Below are 14,571 nucleotides of genomic sequence, written 5' to 3' on the forward strand. Positions count from 1 at the left end.
AATTTAAAAACAGTTTTTAGCACATGACAGTTATTGTTATTGTGATTAAATATGTAAAAACACATTTTTATCAAGAAATAATTTAATTATATTTAAAAATCAACAAGCAAGTGTTGAAAAATAGTGTTAAATTGAACATTTTTGAAAATTTCAGATTAAAAAAAAAACGCATATTTATGCTAATATTGATCAAACTATCAACATACCATATACTTATGTGGTACCATTTTAAAGCTTAGAATCTAAGCTATCACATGAAGGTACTTTCATCTATTTTTGCTATAAAATGTTTAATGTGGATGAAAATTAGTTAGGCCTATACCTTAAATGAAGCCAGACGATAATCAAAATAAACATACATTTTTGCCACAAAAATTGACAAAATAATATTATATCAAGGTCTGGTCAATTCTAAGATTCCTAATGTAGTCTTGTAATGTTTTCTTGTTAAAAAAGGGTCTTTCACCATAATAATAATCTCATTATTATGTTAAAATTGCTTAAAATTTCAAAAACAAATGCTGTTTTCCCAAGAAATTGAGAAAATTTTTATGAATACATTGACTTCAAGCAATACGCATCCTTTCACTATGGAACTTTGAAGCCCTAGCTGTTTCCTCATGTGTACTATTATGTACATTAAATGATAATAAACAAAATGTCATCATTTGATTAAGTTTAATGAACTTTTCGAAGTTTTCATTTCAGGCCAGAAGGGTTTCTTCACCAGGATCTACTATGTCTGCCAAATCTACAAAAGAGATTATGTACATGAGGACATTTCACCTATTAAACATCATTTACCTTATCAATTTACTTAGAGTTAGTTTACTTTCTATTAAATCATAATCTGATTTGCTAACAATCTGAAAACTTGTAAAACTTTATTTGATGTTGGTTGCTCACAAAGCGGTTTTCTGGATTAACCGTCATCAGGAACACTTGATGACAAAAGATGTGGCGAGGAGTAAAAAACACCAAACTTCCTTTTTCAGAATAATTACCTTCATTTCAAAACAAGAAGATTGTTTTATAAGGTTATATTAATGTCGTTTGAAACGCTTTGCTGCAACCAATCTACAAATAAAGAAATAATAATTAGTACCAGAAACTAAAAGCCCCTGGATAAAAATCTACAAGAAAAAAAAATGGTTTTAAGAACCTGAAATGAAGCAAAAAGAGTTAGTGCTAAAGGAAAAAAGAAAACAAGAATTAATTTTGCTGAAAAAATTTTTCCTACAATAAAATCCTCACATCGCCGTTCTGATAGTCCTCTAATATAGGCTCCTCAAAAATGTTGCTATCATCTTCTTCATCGTCGTCATCATCATCACCATCCTCGTAATCATATGTTACAGTCGACAAACCTGTATCAGCATCATGTCCTGTGACAGTTCCTGTGTACCAAAACTCCTCACCATCAGCCTCTCGACGAAAACGGTGATCAACTCGTCTACCTACAATAAAAGAAGGATCCAGGGGCACAATCCTTAACTCTCCAGTCTCTAGGTCATCTAGCAAGGGGAAGCTGTATTTTTCAGTCTCACCATCATACACCAAACTGTACATGTACTTACCACGTCTAACCTTAAGTCCTGTACCAATACCATAATACCATTTGCTGGATCCGTCTGGTTCTTCTATCAAGTGTTGAACTCTCTTACCAATCAGGTCATCGGGTTCAGGTGTGTCTGGAACTACCCTACTTACTGTACCACCATGTGAATTCAACCTGTCAACCAAGGCATCTCCACTTCCAGGCATGTCGAACACTTCTCTCTTCTTCATTTCTATCTGACTCATCTGTTTGGCTTTCTTCATCTTCTTCATCCTGTCCACTTCTCTCTTCACTCTCACATGCAAGGTGTTCTTTTCTGTGTCAGTCATCTTCGTTACCTGGAATAAAGAATTAATTATTTCATAAAAATTATCTACTTTAGAACCAACACAATACTTATCAACATACCTGTGGACCTCCATCATCAGTCCTAGTGACATCTGTCCTGAGGAAAGTCTTCTTGTGGCACCAGTGTCCAATAGGTCATCTTCTGTCGGTCCTATCTGTCTGAATTCTGGCAAGTACTCCAATTTTCCTCGGGACCTGGTGTCTGGATAGAGCAACATACATACCTGTGCACTTGAAGAAGGACCTACTCTATCCAGCTGAGACTCAAAAATTGATAGATGGGAAAGCAGGCTTCCCCATCTATCATACTTACCAACTTACTTACCCTAGTCTGGATCTGACAAACATCAGCCATACCTACCATACTTACCGTGGGCTAAATGAGAGTAATCTTTTTCAAATTAGCTCATACAGAATCAAACAAAAATCAGTTTGTTTGTTGGGGTTTAATGTCCGAGCAGCAATATTTCAGCTATATTCAGACAATGAACATGAAATGGATGATAAAATGAACATGAAATGAAAAAAAGGATGGGTCACAAGGATAATAGGGTCGACAAATTTTGATTGCCACTGGAAATAGGGAGAGGTGGGTAGCGTCGGGCAATTTAGCCTCCCGTGGCGGAGCCCTATGGTTCCTACTCAGGGAGAATACCACAGCAGGGTTCTTTAACGTGCGAGGAACGTGGCATCTTTCCCAACACGGTGCACCACTATGGTTTGCGGTCAGGTTTTCCGTATTATAGCCTGACAACCCAAGCATGCAACACGCTAGGGGTCCCCCATCCCAACTCCTGGGGGCACACATCCCAGTTGCTCTGTGGGCAGAGCGCCTAGCCCCCGGCTAGGTTTCTGAGCACTATTTAGTCGCCTTATACGACCAGCTTAGCGCAGCTGCAGGCCTATTCTTTTAACATCCGGACCTGCACGGGGCGTTTACACATGGAAGGGGGAGTTAAATTTCGACACGTTCTACGACATTCCATGTCTGGACAGTTGTGTACCCCAGAAAAATGGTGGATGTCGTTTAATTAAGCAAAATGATGAACTTACAGTACTCGTGTAACACATGTACACATGATCCGGACAGTACGTCGATTGAATATGCATAAAAGCGTATTATAACATACGAACCAATGACGGTTTTCAAATTTAAATATTTTCCCAAAATCTGCATTTTCCGCAAATCGTTTCAATTTCCGACAAATTTAGGAAGTACACAACACTACATTTATACTTCATATCACAAATATATTCGACCTTGTATGGTTTCAGAGGAGATCAAAGAAATCAGTCTCTTCATTTCGAAGTGTGGATGTATTTGATTTTGATATCTTTATTTGTCGATGCTTCGGTATATTGTTGGCTAATGTTTCGTATTTTTTGTATTTTTATCAAATAAACCCGTTACGGTCATCTCGTTCGTCAGTCTCATGTTCAATCGTGGTCACCCAACATTCTTCGTTATGGTCATCCCGCCGATATTTTACCTTGTAATTTCTAATTAATCACACATTTTACTCATATGCTTCCTGCTTCAAATATCAAAGATTGACAAATGACTAACTATTTATCATATTTATTTTGCTGAATAGTTGAATAGACAACTTTATTGAAGAAAAATATTCTTACCCAAATTTCCGTCCTCCATCTTTGGATGGCCGTAACGGTTGTTACGATCATCCGCTTTACTCCAGTGACAATGCAATAAAGAAAAAAAGAGAATGTGTTAATTTTTCGCAATCATTGATACCGTTCTGAAGAAAAAAGGGCATATACTTGACCACATCATTCAATGAAGAATAGTATTCTCATATTCCGATGGATTGATATAAATGAGGCATGAAATATAAACACCTCTTTATAAAGTGAATAAGTTAAGATAACCCAATCAATGAAAACAATAAAAATGCATCGACACAAATTATCGAATTTAGTACAAAGCAGGCAAAATGCGAACAATTACAAAAAATGCAGATCAAAAACCCACTGATCTGACAAGGATACTTTACCTACTTAAAAAGACTATTATTTGATCACTGCATCACTGGGTTTACTGAGAAATTTTTCAAAAGGATGTTAGAAAATGAGAGTTTTGACAGAGTTATCTTGAAATGTTCATTTTCAGTACATTTCAATGTAATTGTAACTCAATTTACAAAAATGATTCGGAAAATCTTATCTTTGATTTTTCGATGGTGCAAATAGCCAAATGGTGGGTTATTCCATATTATGTTTCACCCACTGCCTGATTCTTACAGAGACTGTCATGTAAGTTTTTAAATTGGCTAAACCCTGTTAACAGGAAGCTTTTCGTCTTTCCCCCGCTTAAATAGCTGTGAAATATATCATAGAAAAGAAATGCTAAAAATATAAATTTCTTGTATACAAACAAATATATTAATTTCTGATATTCAATCAAAATACAAACTTATGAATATTCATTAATATTTACATGTTTTACAGTTTCTTTCGTCTGTGTAGTTTTAATTTTATGGTCTTTGGAATTTTTGAAAAGTTCAAATGCTAATGTCAATTCGTTTAGCACAAAATGAAAAGGAATTTAAGGCATATAATGTTTTGTGATTTAAAGATCCATTAAATAAGATATATATGTACCCTTAACAGTAATGAATGGAAATTAATGTGAAATTACGCACATCATTTATACCAAACAAACTAGTTTGATATAAAAAGGACAGATTTTAAACTAAGTCATGTGTTAAACTCTTATGAAGACATCTTATTAAAGAAAATTATTCTACGAAGCAACATTTAAAATATCTTATGTATTTCCTAGCTAGACATACCTCACACAACTTTCACTGAGTAGGAAGTAAATCTGACAGATCTGAAATCGGGTTTATTTGGTTTTGAGATTAATGTAAATAAATTATCATTAGCTGTCTCATAATTATATTGATGTCAACTCCCAATTTTATCTGGAGATAATTTTACTTGTTGGAATATTGTGACGTTGTAAAGATATTAATTTAAATGGTATAAATAAGAGGATGTAGTTAGTTGGATTTGAAAAGGAAAAAGAAAGGGAACCTGGTATGTATTATATACATGATAATTCAATATTGTTATTTGCTTTTAATTTGATATTGAGTTTCCTGTCATTTTCTGAACAATTGTTAAGCATTGATTTAGTCAACTTTAGAATACCATTAATATTACTGACAATAGTGTATCATAATTCACATCATTAAAAATTAAGTGTTGCGAACGATCAAGTGACTTTTTTCTTGGAAAAAATACTGAAAGAATTGCAATAACTCTGAATTGAATTTATTAATATACGTATTTGACATGTTAGTACATGGCCAAAAAATTTAGATACCAAAGACACTGAACAAAATTAGTCCCTCTTTATTGTGTTTATGTCATGAATGTTGATTTTTTATTGTTGTTCAATAGATTTATATATATGTAACAATGAGCGGTTACAATCAATACAACAACTGACCAAAAATGCTAGGCTTGTGTTTTGTCAGTCAGGTTATTGATAATTTCTCCGTTGATTGAATAATTGTTTGTTTGTTGGGGTTTAACGTCCGAGCAGCAATATTTCAGCTATATTCAGACAATGAACATGAAATGGAAAAAAAAAGGATGGGTCACAAGGATAATAGGGTCGACAAATTTTGATTGCCACTAGAAAAAGGGGAATGGGTAAGATCGGGCAATTTAGCCTCCTGTGGCAAAGCGCAAAGGTTCCTACTCCTATCCAATACCACAGTAGGGTTCTTTAACGTGCGAGGAACGTGGCATCTTTCCCAACACGGTGCACCACTATGGTTTGCGGTCAGGTTTTCCGTATTATAGCCTGACAACCTCAGCATGTAACACGCCAGGGGTACCCCATTCAACCACCTGGGGCACACATCCCAGTTGCTCTGTGGGCAGAGCGCCTAGCTCCCGGCTAGTTTTCTGAGCACTATTTAGTCGCCTTATACGACAAGCTTAGCGCTGCTGCAGGCCTATTCAGGACCTGCACGGGGAGATTGAATAATTGTCGGGGTTAGGGGACACAATTTGTTACCTTTGACATTTATTTTTAAATTGGGAATGTCTTACCAGACTTAATTAAGTGACTTTGTTTTCTTAACATGTGGTGTAGGATGCACAAAGCTCAATTAAATTTTTATAAACTGTATTAAATCTTGTATCATAGTCTTGATATCCTTCTTGAAAAAGTCCATATCCTAGTCAGCGTGTTCTGTTTAAAGTAAGTCAAGCTAGTAAATTTATAATGAAACATGTAACATCCTACATCTAGTAACTATTAAACGATAGTTAATATAAATTATTCATTACGCGTATGCTTTGAACTGTAGAAATCTTTTTTATATGATTTCTGTTTAAATTACGTAATCCTAAAGAGATTAAGACAATCAGTGTTGTATGAATTACTTTGTGCCTAGTACTGGTTTGAAAAGAACTCAATGAATCACAAATTAGTAGCCATGGTAAGATGGGTATTCGTCAAGATTCTTCATATTCAATGTAGCAAATGTAAAATATCGTTCCACTAGCATTTTTTTCTTTTTCTGCAAACACATAAAAGTAACATAGTTCATTAAAAACTATTTTTTATTTATATATTTAGCAGATACCGAATATGAAACGTGTACACATTTAACTATGGAATTTAAAATTCAGCTAAAAAGTTTACCATCAAAACTTAAATTAATAATGTATTGATTTTTAATTATTGATTTTCAATTTAAAAGTATAACATGCACATGTACAGTATATATAACTTTATGTACGCTATTTACACTGTAATTATTGTATATCGGCGTGGTCTTGAGGTAGCGTGTTGACCTCGACTACTGGAGGTAGTGTTCCCGCGGGCATAAACAATGCATCACATTTGGTGGTTATAACATCAATCATATGACATACATTATATTGATTAGTTACAGATTGTCACATTAAGAATTTGGTAAAACGTATTAATTTTTTCATAAATCGGTCAGTGCGATTGATGAAATTTTCTAGTCTTGAGAAGCATTTCATGGACGTTTAGTAACAATCATCCAGTTACTGATAATTGAAGAAAATCCGGAAGTACGAAATCACTATGGCAGTCAGTTGTAAATTAGCAATGTAATCCAGGATCAAAGACCAGCCTTTGAAACCCAACAATCACAACAAAGAACATAAACTAAAATAATACATACAAAGTAACAAAAGTAAATGAGCAACTCGGAGTCCACTAAAAACTGGGAGCATGGACCAGGTGCCCCGGTAGGGTTTGCGTCCTCTGGTTTTCTAGAAACACCTACCGAGTTGCTCATAAAACGTCAAGTCCGGGGTAGACGAAAGAGGAAAAGAAAACTGGCAACTTGATCTATTGAATCCTGTTTCCGCTTATTATGAGTTAATAAGGCTTTGTTTCAAAACTTTAATATGTTTTTTTTTTCATTCTAAATATATGAAATATACGCGAAAAGTTTATGTTGCAATTCTCCTTTGTAACAAATAAGAATAATCCGTAGATTTTCATCTGAATTACTTTTTTTTTAAATACAATGAAATAGAAAACGAAGTGTAAATATCCAAGCTGACATGCCTAATTCAATTTTCAACTTTTAACATTCTCTTTTGTTTCCAGACTTGTTTCAGAATATGGCGGCCGAAATGGAATTAGACACAGAACTCGCAATGGTTCATATATTTTCTCAAGAAATTATGATTAAAGAGGAACCAGAAACACAAACTCTAATTGATCAGTATGTGCAAACAGCATTAGACACGTTTTACATAGAACGGGAAACTGAAAATGACCATGGTCCTTTTTACAAAGTCCAGCTACACCATAATAAAGAAAAATCAGACGACAAGATGTTAAGATACATCATCGATTTTCATTTAGTATCTTTGAACAACTGGGAAGAGAAGGAAATTTCCAGAAAGCTCAAAGAAATCATTCCAAAACCATCGACTATCATTTCAGAGAGACTTATTCGTTCTTTACATTCAATGACCCGGAATCCAGTTTGTACTGATGCATTGTGGGAAGACGAAGATCCCGGATGTGTACACATCACAGGCTCAAACTGGTTCTCGAAGTTTCTAAACTGGTGGCTTATTGTTCCAAGAACCCAGTGGGCGTTTCATGATCTAGTTTACCAGATGTACACTTTTGACATAACTCACCAAGGCTTCGTCACCAAACTCATTCACTTTTTCACCATTCCAATGAATGCCATGCTCACCATGATGTTTCTCGCTCAGTTCAACGTCCCTTTTCTCGGTGAGTGTCATTATGGCAATGCATTTGCTGTAAATGCAGCTCTCCTCTTTTTCACATTTATCGGTTTGATCTACATCATTGTCGGATTTCTGCGGAGATGCTGGCTCTGGGGCTTGTCAATGTTTCTCATACTTGGTGTTTTGACAATTTCTGGGAACATGTGGTACTACAGCTTTAGACATGACGATCAACCATGGTATAACCCTACATCATACGATACTAACCCAATCATATGGAGCTACATAGTTTCCCTTATTCAGGCTACATCGCACGTGATTCTACCACAAATACCACCAAATATAACAGGTAAATATCGAATAATGGGTCCCTTTGGGCCAGACAGTGGCGTATAAAAAACCCGCAAATAATCAAAGAAACATGTTTATCTATATATATAGATAAAGTCTAATGGAATCTGCCAACCAGCAAACTTAATGGGTATCGGATCGTCGAGTCATGACAATGCAGCACAAACAAAAGAAATTATTATATTAGTCTAAAGATTGTACAACGATACCGATAAATACGCTAATACACTATAATAAAATACATAATGAGCAAAATATTCAGTCAACAAATGACCTTCTTCAGTGCCTTAAATATGTTTGTTGGGGTTTAACGTCCGAGCAGCAATATTTCAGCTATATTCAGACAATGAACATGAAATGGATGATAAAATGAACATGAAATGAAAAAAAAGGATGGGTCACAAGGATAATAGGGTCGACAAATTTTGATTGCCACTGGAAAAAGGGGGATGGGTAAGGTCGGGCAATTTAGCCTCCTGTGGCGGAGCGCAAAGGTTCCTACTCCTATCGAATACCACAGCAGGGTTCTTTAACGTGCGAGGAACGTGGCATCTTTCCCAACACGGCGCACCACTATGGTTTGCGGTCAGGTTTTCCGTATTATAGCCTGACAACCCCAGCATGTAACACGCCAGGGGTACCCCATTCCACCACCTGGGGCACACATCCCAGTTGCTCTGTGGGCAGAGCGCCTAGCCCCCGGCTAGGTTTCTGAGCACTATGTAGTCGCCTTTTACGACAAGCTTAGCGCTGCTGCAGGCCTATTCTTTTAACACCCGGACCTGCACGGTCTTAAATAAACTGAGTGTGTATGAAAGTAAATGGTCTGTGAACACAACTCACTACCTAATCAGTGAATATCTGTGACGTATAAAATTTTATTGACAGTTAACGAAGATCTTGAACATAGTGTTACAGACACACGTTGAGTGTTGATCTTGAACACTGAATTGTAAAACTAAAAATATTTAAAAACAAAAGAAATATTCTAGATCGTATTTTGTTTGAAGATTTTCATTTTGTTGAAATCATCAAGGCAGTGGTTTGGTAATCTGAAGTGTTGACTCACTGGGAGTAAAGGCTTTTTTGTTAGGTCGCTCCTGTGTCCTTTCAAGCGCTTGTGAAAAGGCTGTTTAGATTCACCAACATATTGAAGGCCACAGATGGGACAGTGGAGCAAATATATTACATTAGCACTCTTGTGGTGCACGTTACAAAATATTTTGTAGCGTTTCCCCGTGACTGTGCTGATGAATGATGACGAATGGTCCATTTGGATGCAACATTTACACCTTTTGTCACCACAGGAGCGACTCTCGCATGGAGTCAAGTTGGGCTTAGATATTTCAGCCCTCACAAGCGTACTATGCAAACTGTCTGGCTGTCTGAAAGCAATCATAGGTGGTTCGGGAAAGAGTTTGGATAATGTTGAGTTTCTCTCGACAGAGGCCCAGTGCTCACGAATGGTATTGTGGCTGTTTTAAGGCAGGGGTGGTATATTAGAATCCAAGGGGTTCTTTTACTTTTTTCCTTTGCCTTGTACTGTAACAGACTACTTCTTGGGATATTGTGAATTTTGTGGAATCCTTCTTTGATGGTCTGGTATCCCCTTCTTCTTAAATTCCCCAGTGCAGGTCCGGTGTTAAAAGAATAGGCCTGCAACAGCGCTAAGCTTGTCGTAAAAGGCGACTAAATAGTGCTCAGAACCTTAGCCGGGGGCTAGGGCGCTCTGCCCAAAGAGCAACTGGGATGTGCGCCCCAGGCGGTGGAATGGGGTACCCCTGGCATGTTACATGCTGGGGTTGTCAGGCTATAATACGGAAAACCTGACCGCAAACCATAGTGGTGCACCGTGTTGGGAAAGATGCCACGTTCCTCGCACGTTAAATGAATGAGGATTAGATGAATATTGTGGTATTCTCCCTGTGTAGGAACCATAGGGCTCCGCCACAGGAGACTAAATTGCCCGACCCTACCCACCTCTCCCCATTTCCAGTGGCAATCAAAATTTGTCGACCCCATTGTCCTTGTGTCCCACCCCTTTTTCATTTCACCATTTCATATTCATTTTATCATCAATTTCATGTTCATCGTCTGAATATAGCTGAAATATTGCTGCTCGAACGTTAAACCGCAACAAACAAACAAAAAACAAAGATATTTCAGCCCCCACAAGCAGACTACACAAACTGTTGGGCTATCTCAAAGCAATCATACGTGGTTCTGGAAAGACGTTGGATAATGGATAATCGTGGAACAAAACACGATCTGGATCTGTGTGTCTATAGCACAATGTTGAAGATCTTTGTTAACTGTCAATAAAATTTTATACGTCACAGGTATTCACCTGATTAGGTAGTGAGCTGAGTTCACAGACCATTTACTTTCATACACACTCAGTTTAATTAAGGCACTGAAGAAGGTCATTTGTTGACTGCAGGTCCGGGTGTTAAAAGAATAGGCCTGCAGCAGCGCTAAGCTTGTCGTATAAGGCGACTAAATAGTGCTCAGAAACCTAGCCGGGGCTAGGTGGTGGAATGGGGTACCCCTGGCGTGTTACATGCTGGGGTTGTCAGGCTATAATACGGAAAACCTGACCGCAAACCATAGTGGTGCACCGTGTTGGGAAAGATGCCACGTTCCTCGCACGTTAAAGAACCCTGCTGTGGTATTCGATAGAAGTAGGAACCTTTGCGCTCCGCCACAGGAGGCTAAATTGCCCGACCTTACCCATTCCCCTTTTTCTAGTGGCAATCAAAATTTGTCGACCCTATTGTCCTTGTGACCCATCCTTTTTTTTTTCATTTCATGTTCATTTTATCATCCATTTCATGTTCATTGTCTGAATATAGCTGAAATATTGCTGCTCGGACGTTAAACGCCAACAAACAAACATGTTGACTGAAAATTTTGCTCATTATGTATTTTATTATAGTGTATTAACGTATTTATCGGTATCGTTGTACAATCCGTTAGGATTATATATAAATCGAAAGGAAGCTGCCAACCAGCAAACTTACGAATCACGACGTTCGCGCAATTCTCACACCATTAATCACAGGTGTCGAATAAAAACAATGTTAAACATCACATTATACCAGTAAGGTGAAAGTGTTTACATACTTAATACATTGAATAATGTCATCATACTGAGTGGTACATGTTCTATATAAAATAAATACAAGTAAATAAAATACAGAATTACTTCAAGCTAAGTATGATACTTTTGCATATAGCTGCAAATCAAATTCAATACCTCATAACAACATGAATTCAAGTAAGAGTTCTATTCAGCCATTTTTTATTGTGTATTTTTTGTCTCTGTTTCATTAATCAAATTATTATAACAGGTGTTCCACATTGGGAATCATTTCATCTATACTTGATGGCTAAAAGAAAATCGACATCCGCAACAGTGAAGCATTTGTTCTTCTTGATTGCTTCCTGTTTATCATTCCCGTTCTTCTCTGTTGCTGTCACGTGGTTTTCCTGGCCACACCTTCTGGGGACAGAAGTACGTACTTAATTAAGTATTATTTATGTATTGATTTCGTTTTTTTTTATCTCAAAGCTTCGATTTACAACTAAAAAAGGAATTGGAACATGGATTAAATCAGAAAGTAGTATTTCTTAGGGTTTGGAAAGTGTGAGTTTTTCAATTAGTTACATTCAAAAGGAAGTAATTTCTTAGTCTAATTTTAAACCTTCCGCGCGCGACGTCCTATTTATTTGTAGATGCGCTGAAACATGAATTGCTCAAAATCGTTCTATTGGAAGTAAAGTATTTGGAAATGACGTATGCAGTTAGGAAGTGATTGGTTGAACTTTTAATGCAGACACCCAGCGTTTATTATATTCCCGTTGATCCAGGCATTACCCGTAAAAAAGTATTAATACCGCCTTCTCTTATAGCCAAAGCCTAATACAACGCAAATCACATGACCATAATTAAAGTTGACATTTCCTTTTTTTCAACAGGTAATATACATTATGGCAGGCATTGGTTATAAAAAGAGTTTTTTCGAAAAATTCTATCGAATTGTGGAAAAAGCAGAACTTTTGGGAAGTCCAATTCTTGACAAGTTTCCAATGAAGTATGAAGATCTTCGTTTGGCTGTTCGACGTGAAGCAGTTAAAGAAAAATTCAACTGTACACCACAAGAGGTGTAGGCCATGACCTGTTCCATAACTGTACATAATAAAATGGAAATTGATGAATCATCCCGCACATTTACAAAAAGGGAAAAATATTCTGTAATCATGAAATAAATACACCATTACAATTTCGATTGAAATTAAATTCATTCAAGTTTATTAATGATTAAACATTCCATAGCTGTAAACGAAAATGCGTCGTGGTGGTTTTCATTCATAGTACATATTTTCTAAGAAACTAATCGTCATAATTTTGTAAACCCTACTTTACAAAAAACAAACTTAAAGGTATGAATATTTTCTTTTTATCATTATATGGAAATTTCTGAAGATATGGGCTAGAACTTTCGAAAACAAATCTTGATAGTCCTTTTTTATTTCTAATTTTAACATCAACTGTTCAGTATTGTTTCCATATAAATTGTTTGATTCCTTGGAAATGACCTATTATAATATAGTTGTGTAATTTGTTCATGAATGACCAGCCTTTTAATTTATTGTCAAAACAGAAAAAGAATTTTCAAAATGAAACACTCCTAGACTACACTAAGTAATATGGTTCATATATATGGAACAAATATTCAAATCTATTGTGTACATCGTCAGTTAGAGAATGTTTTGTTTTGTGTGATTTGTCCGACTTTGTTGTGTTTGTATTGTTTTGTTTAGGCCGTAAGGGTTAAAATTGCAGATAAAGTTTTCGATCGTTGAAGGTTTAGTCTTTATGTTGTCACTATTACCACCAATAATAGTACAAAATATGCTGAATTCTTTTTGTTTAATTCAAATACTGATTTGAAATAGTAATCGTATGCAATATTATAAAGTCAAATTTCCAATATATCGAAAACACTTCATTCATTGTCAGTTGCAAATTAAACAAATACAGACGAATGTTTGTATCTACCGAATCTACCAAATTTGAAATCAATTCATCCCTTGGGAATCGAAATACATAACGTAAATGCAACAAAAATAAAACAAAATAAATGATTGGCGATATAACAAAACAAACAAAAACCAAACAACCTAACAAAAACCCCAAAACAGAATTCAAATGCACTGTTTTAGCTAAATTTATTTTGATATTGAATTTTGTTTCTAATTATTTGTATTTTAAAACTGTAGAACTATTTTATTTAATGATAAAAGAGCAAATAATATAAACATGTGGGTGTTTTATTAGTTTAGTTTAAAATTCATAATAAAACAAACGGAGGGATGGCCATGTTTTATGTATATAAGTGCTTATGATCATTTCTATCTTCAAGTTTGTTCGGAAATGACCTACGATGTATAGATTTCAAAAGTAACTGATTCAGCATTTGGGATGTCATTTAGAAACTTCTAATATTGTATAAAGCGTTAAAGTATAGGACATAGGTTTACGTATTACGTTATTTCTATTATATAAACCAAATAAATTAATGAAATGCACATAAAATCCATATCAATTTGAATATTGTTAAAACACGTTACATGAATTTTACGATGGCATGGTAGACTATTGATTGATTAATTATAGTTAAACGTCCTATGATAGATATTGCATTCTTTTGTAGACATGATCGTTTGAACTAATGAACAGATCCTGCTTTGTACGAGTCCGAAACATTGAGCCGGATCTTTATTACGGTAGCTCACAAACGCAACAGCCCTATGTAGGCATGCCACCTCAATGGGACACATGTTGTCTCAAGCAAACCATTCGTCACTTTATCCTTAAATACTACGTGCTATGCGGAGGAGCAGTGACTATCAACTATATGTTTGTTTGTTTGTTGGGGTTTAACGTCCGAACAGCAATATTTCAGCTATATTCAGACAATGAACATGAAATGGATGATAAAATGAACATGAAATGAAAAAAAAAGGATGGGTCACAAGGATAATAGGGTCGACAAATTTTGATTGCCACTGGAAAAAGGGGGATG

At 35.8% G+C, this 14,571-nt stretch overlaps 2 protein-coding genes across 3 annotated transcripts; one reads left to right on the forward strand and one right to left on the reverse strand.

Moving 5' to 3' along the window:
• Positions 1-584: 584 nt before the first annotated feature.
• On the reverse strand, positions 585-2,271 carry LOC148612527 (uncharacterized). Its single transcript, XM_088590531.1, has one exon. The coding sequence runs from the start codon at positions 2,122-2,124 to the stop codon at positions 1,237-1,239; it is 888 nt and encodes a 295-aa protein (XP_088446657.1). The 5' UTR covers positions 2,125-2,271; the 3' UTR covers positions 585-1,236.
• A 2,293-nt stretch (positions 2,272-4,564) lies between these two features.
• Positions 4,565-13,623, forward strand: LOC148612528 (uncharacterized). 2 transcript variants are annotated; one of them, XM_088594064.1, is made up of 4 exons: positions 4,565-4,963; positions 7,533-8,174; positions 11,833-11,996; positions 12,461-13,623. In XM_088594064.1, the coding sequence occupies exons 2-4, from the start codon at positions 7,547-7,549 to the stop codon at positions 12,650-12,652; spliced, it is 984 nt and encodes a 327-aa protein (XP_088450190.1). In that variant the 5' UTR covers positions 4,565-4,963; positions 7,533-7,546; the 3' UTR covers positions 12,653-13,623. The 2 variants fall into 2 exon arrangements, with proteins under 2 accessions (XP_088450190.1, XP_088450188.1); XM_088594062.1 differs by having other exon boundaries at positions 4,628-4,963; positions 7,533-8,480.
• The last annotated feature ends 948 nt before the right edge of the window (positions 13,624-14,571 follow it).

This window comes from Perna viridis, chromosome 7 (assembly GCF_037379345.1).
Source record: "Perna viridis isolate PV_CMFRI_1.1 ecotype Kerala chromosome 7, ASM3737934v1, whole genome shotgun sequence".
In the NCBI taxonomy this organism is placed as follows: Eukaryota; Metazoa; Mollusca; class Bivalvia; order Mytilida; family Mytilidae; genus Perna; species Perna viridis.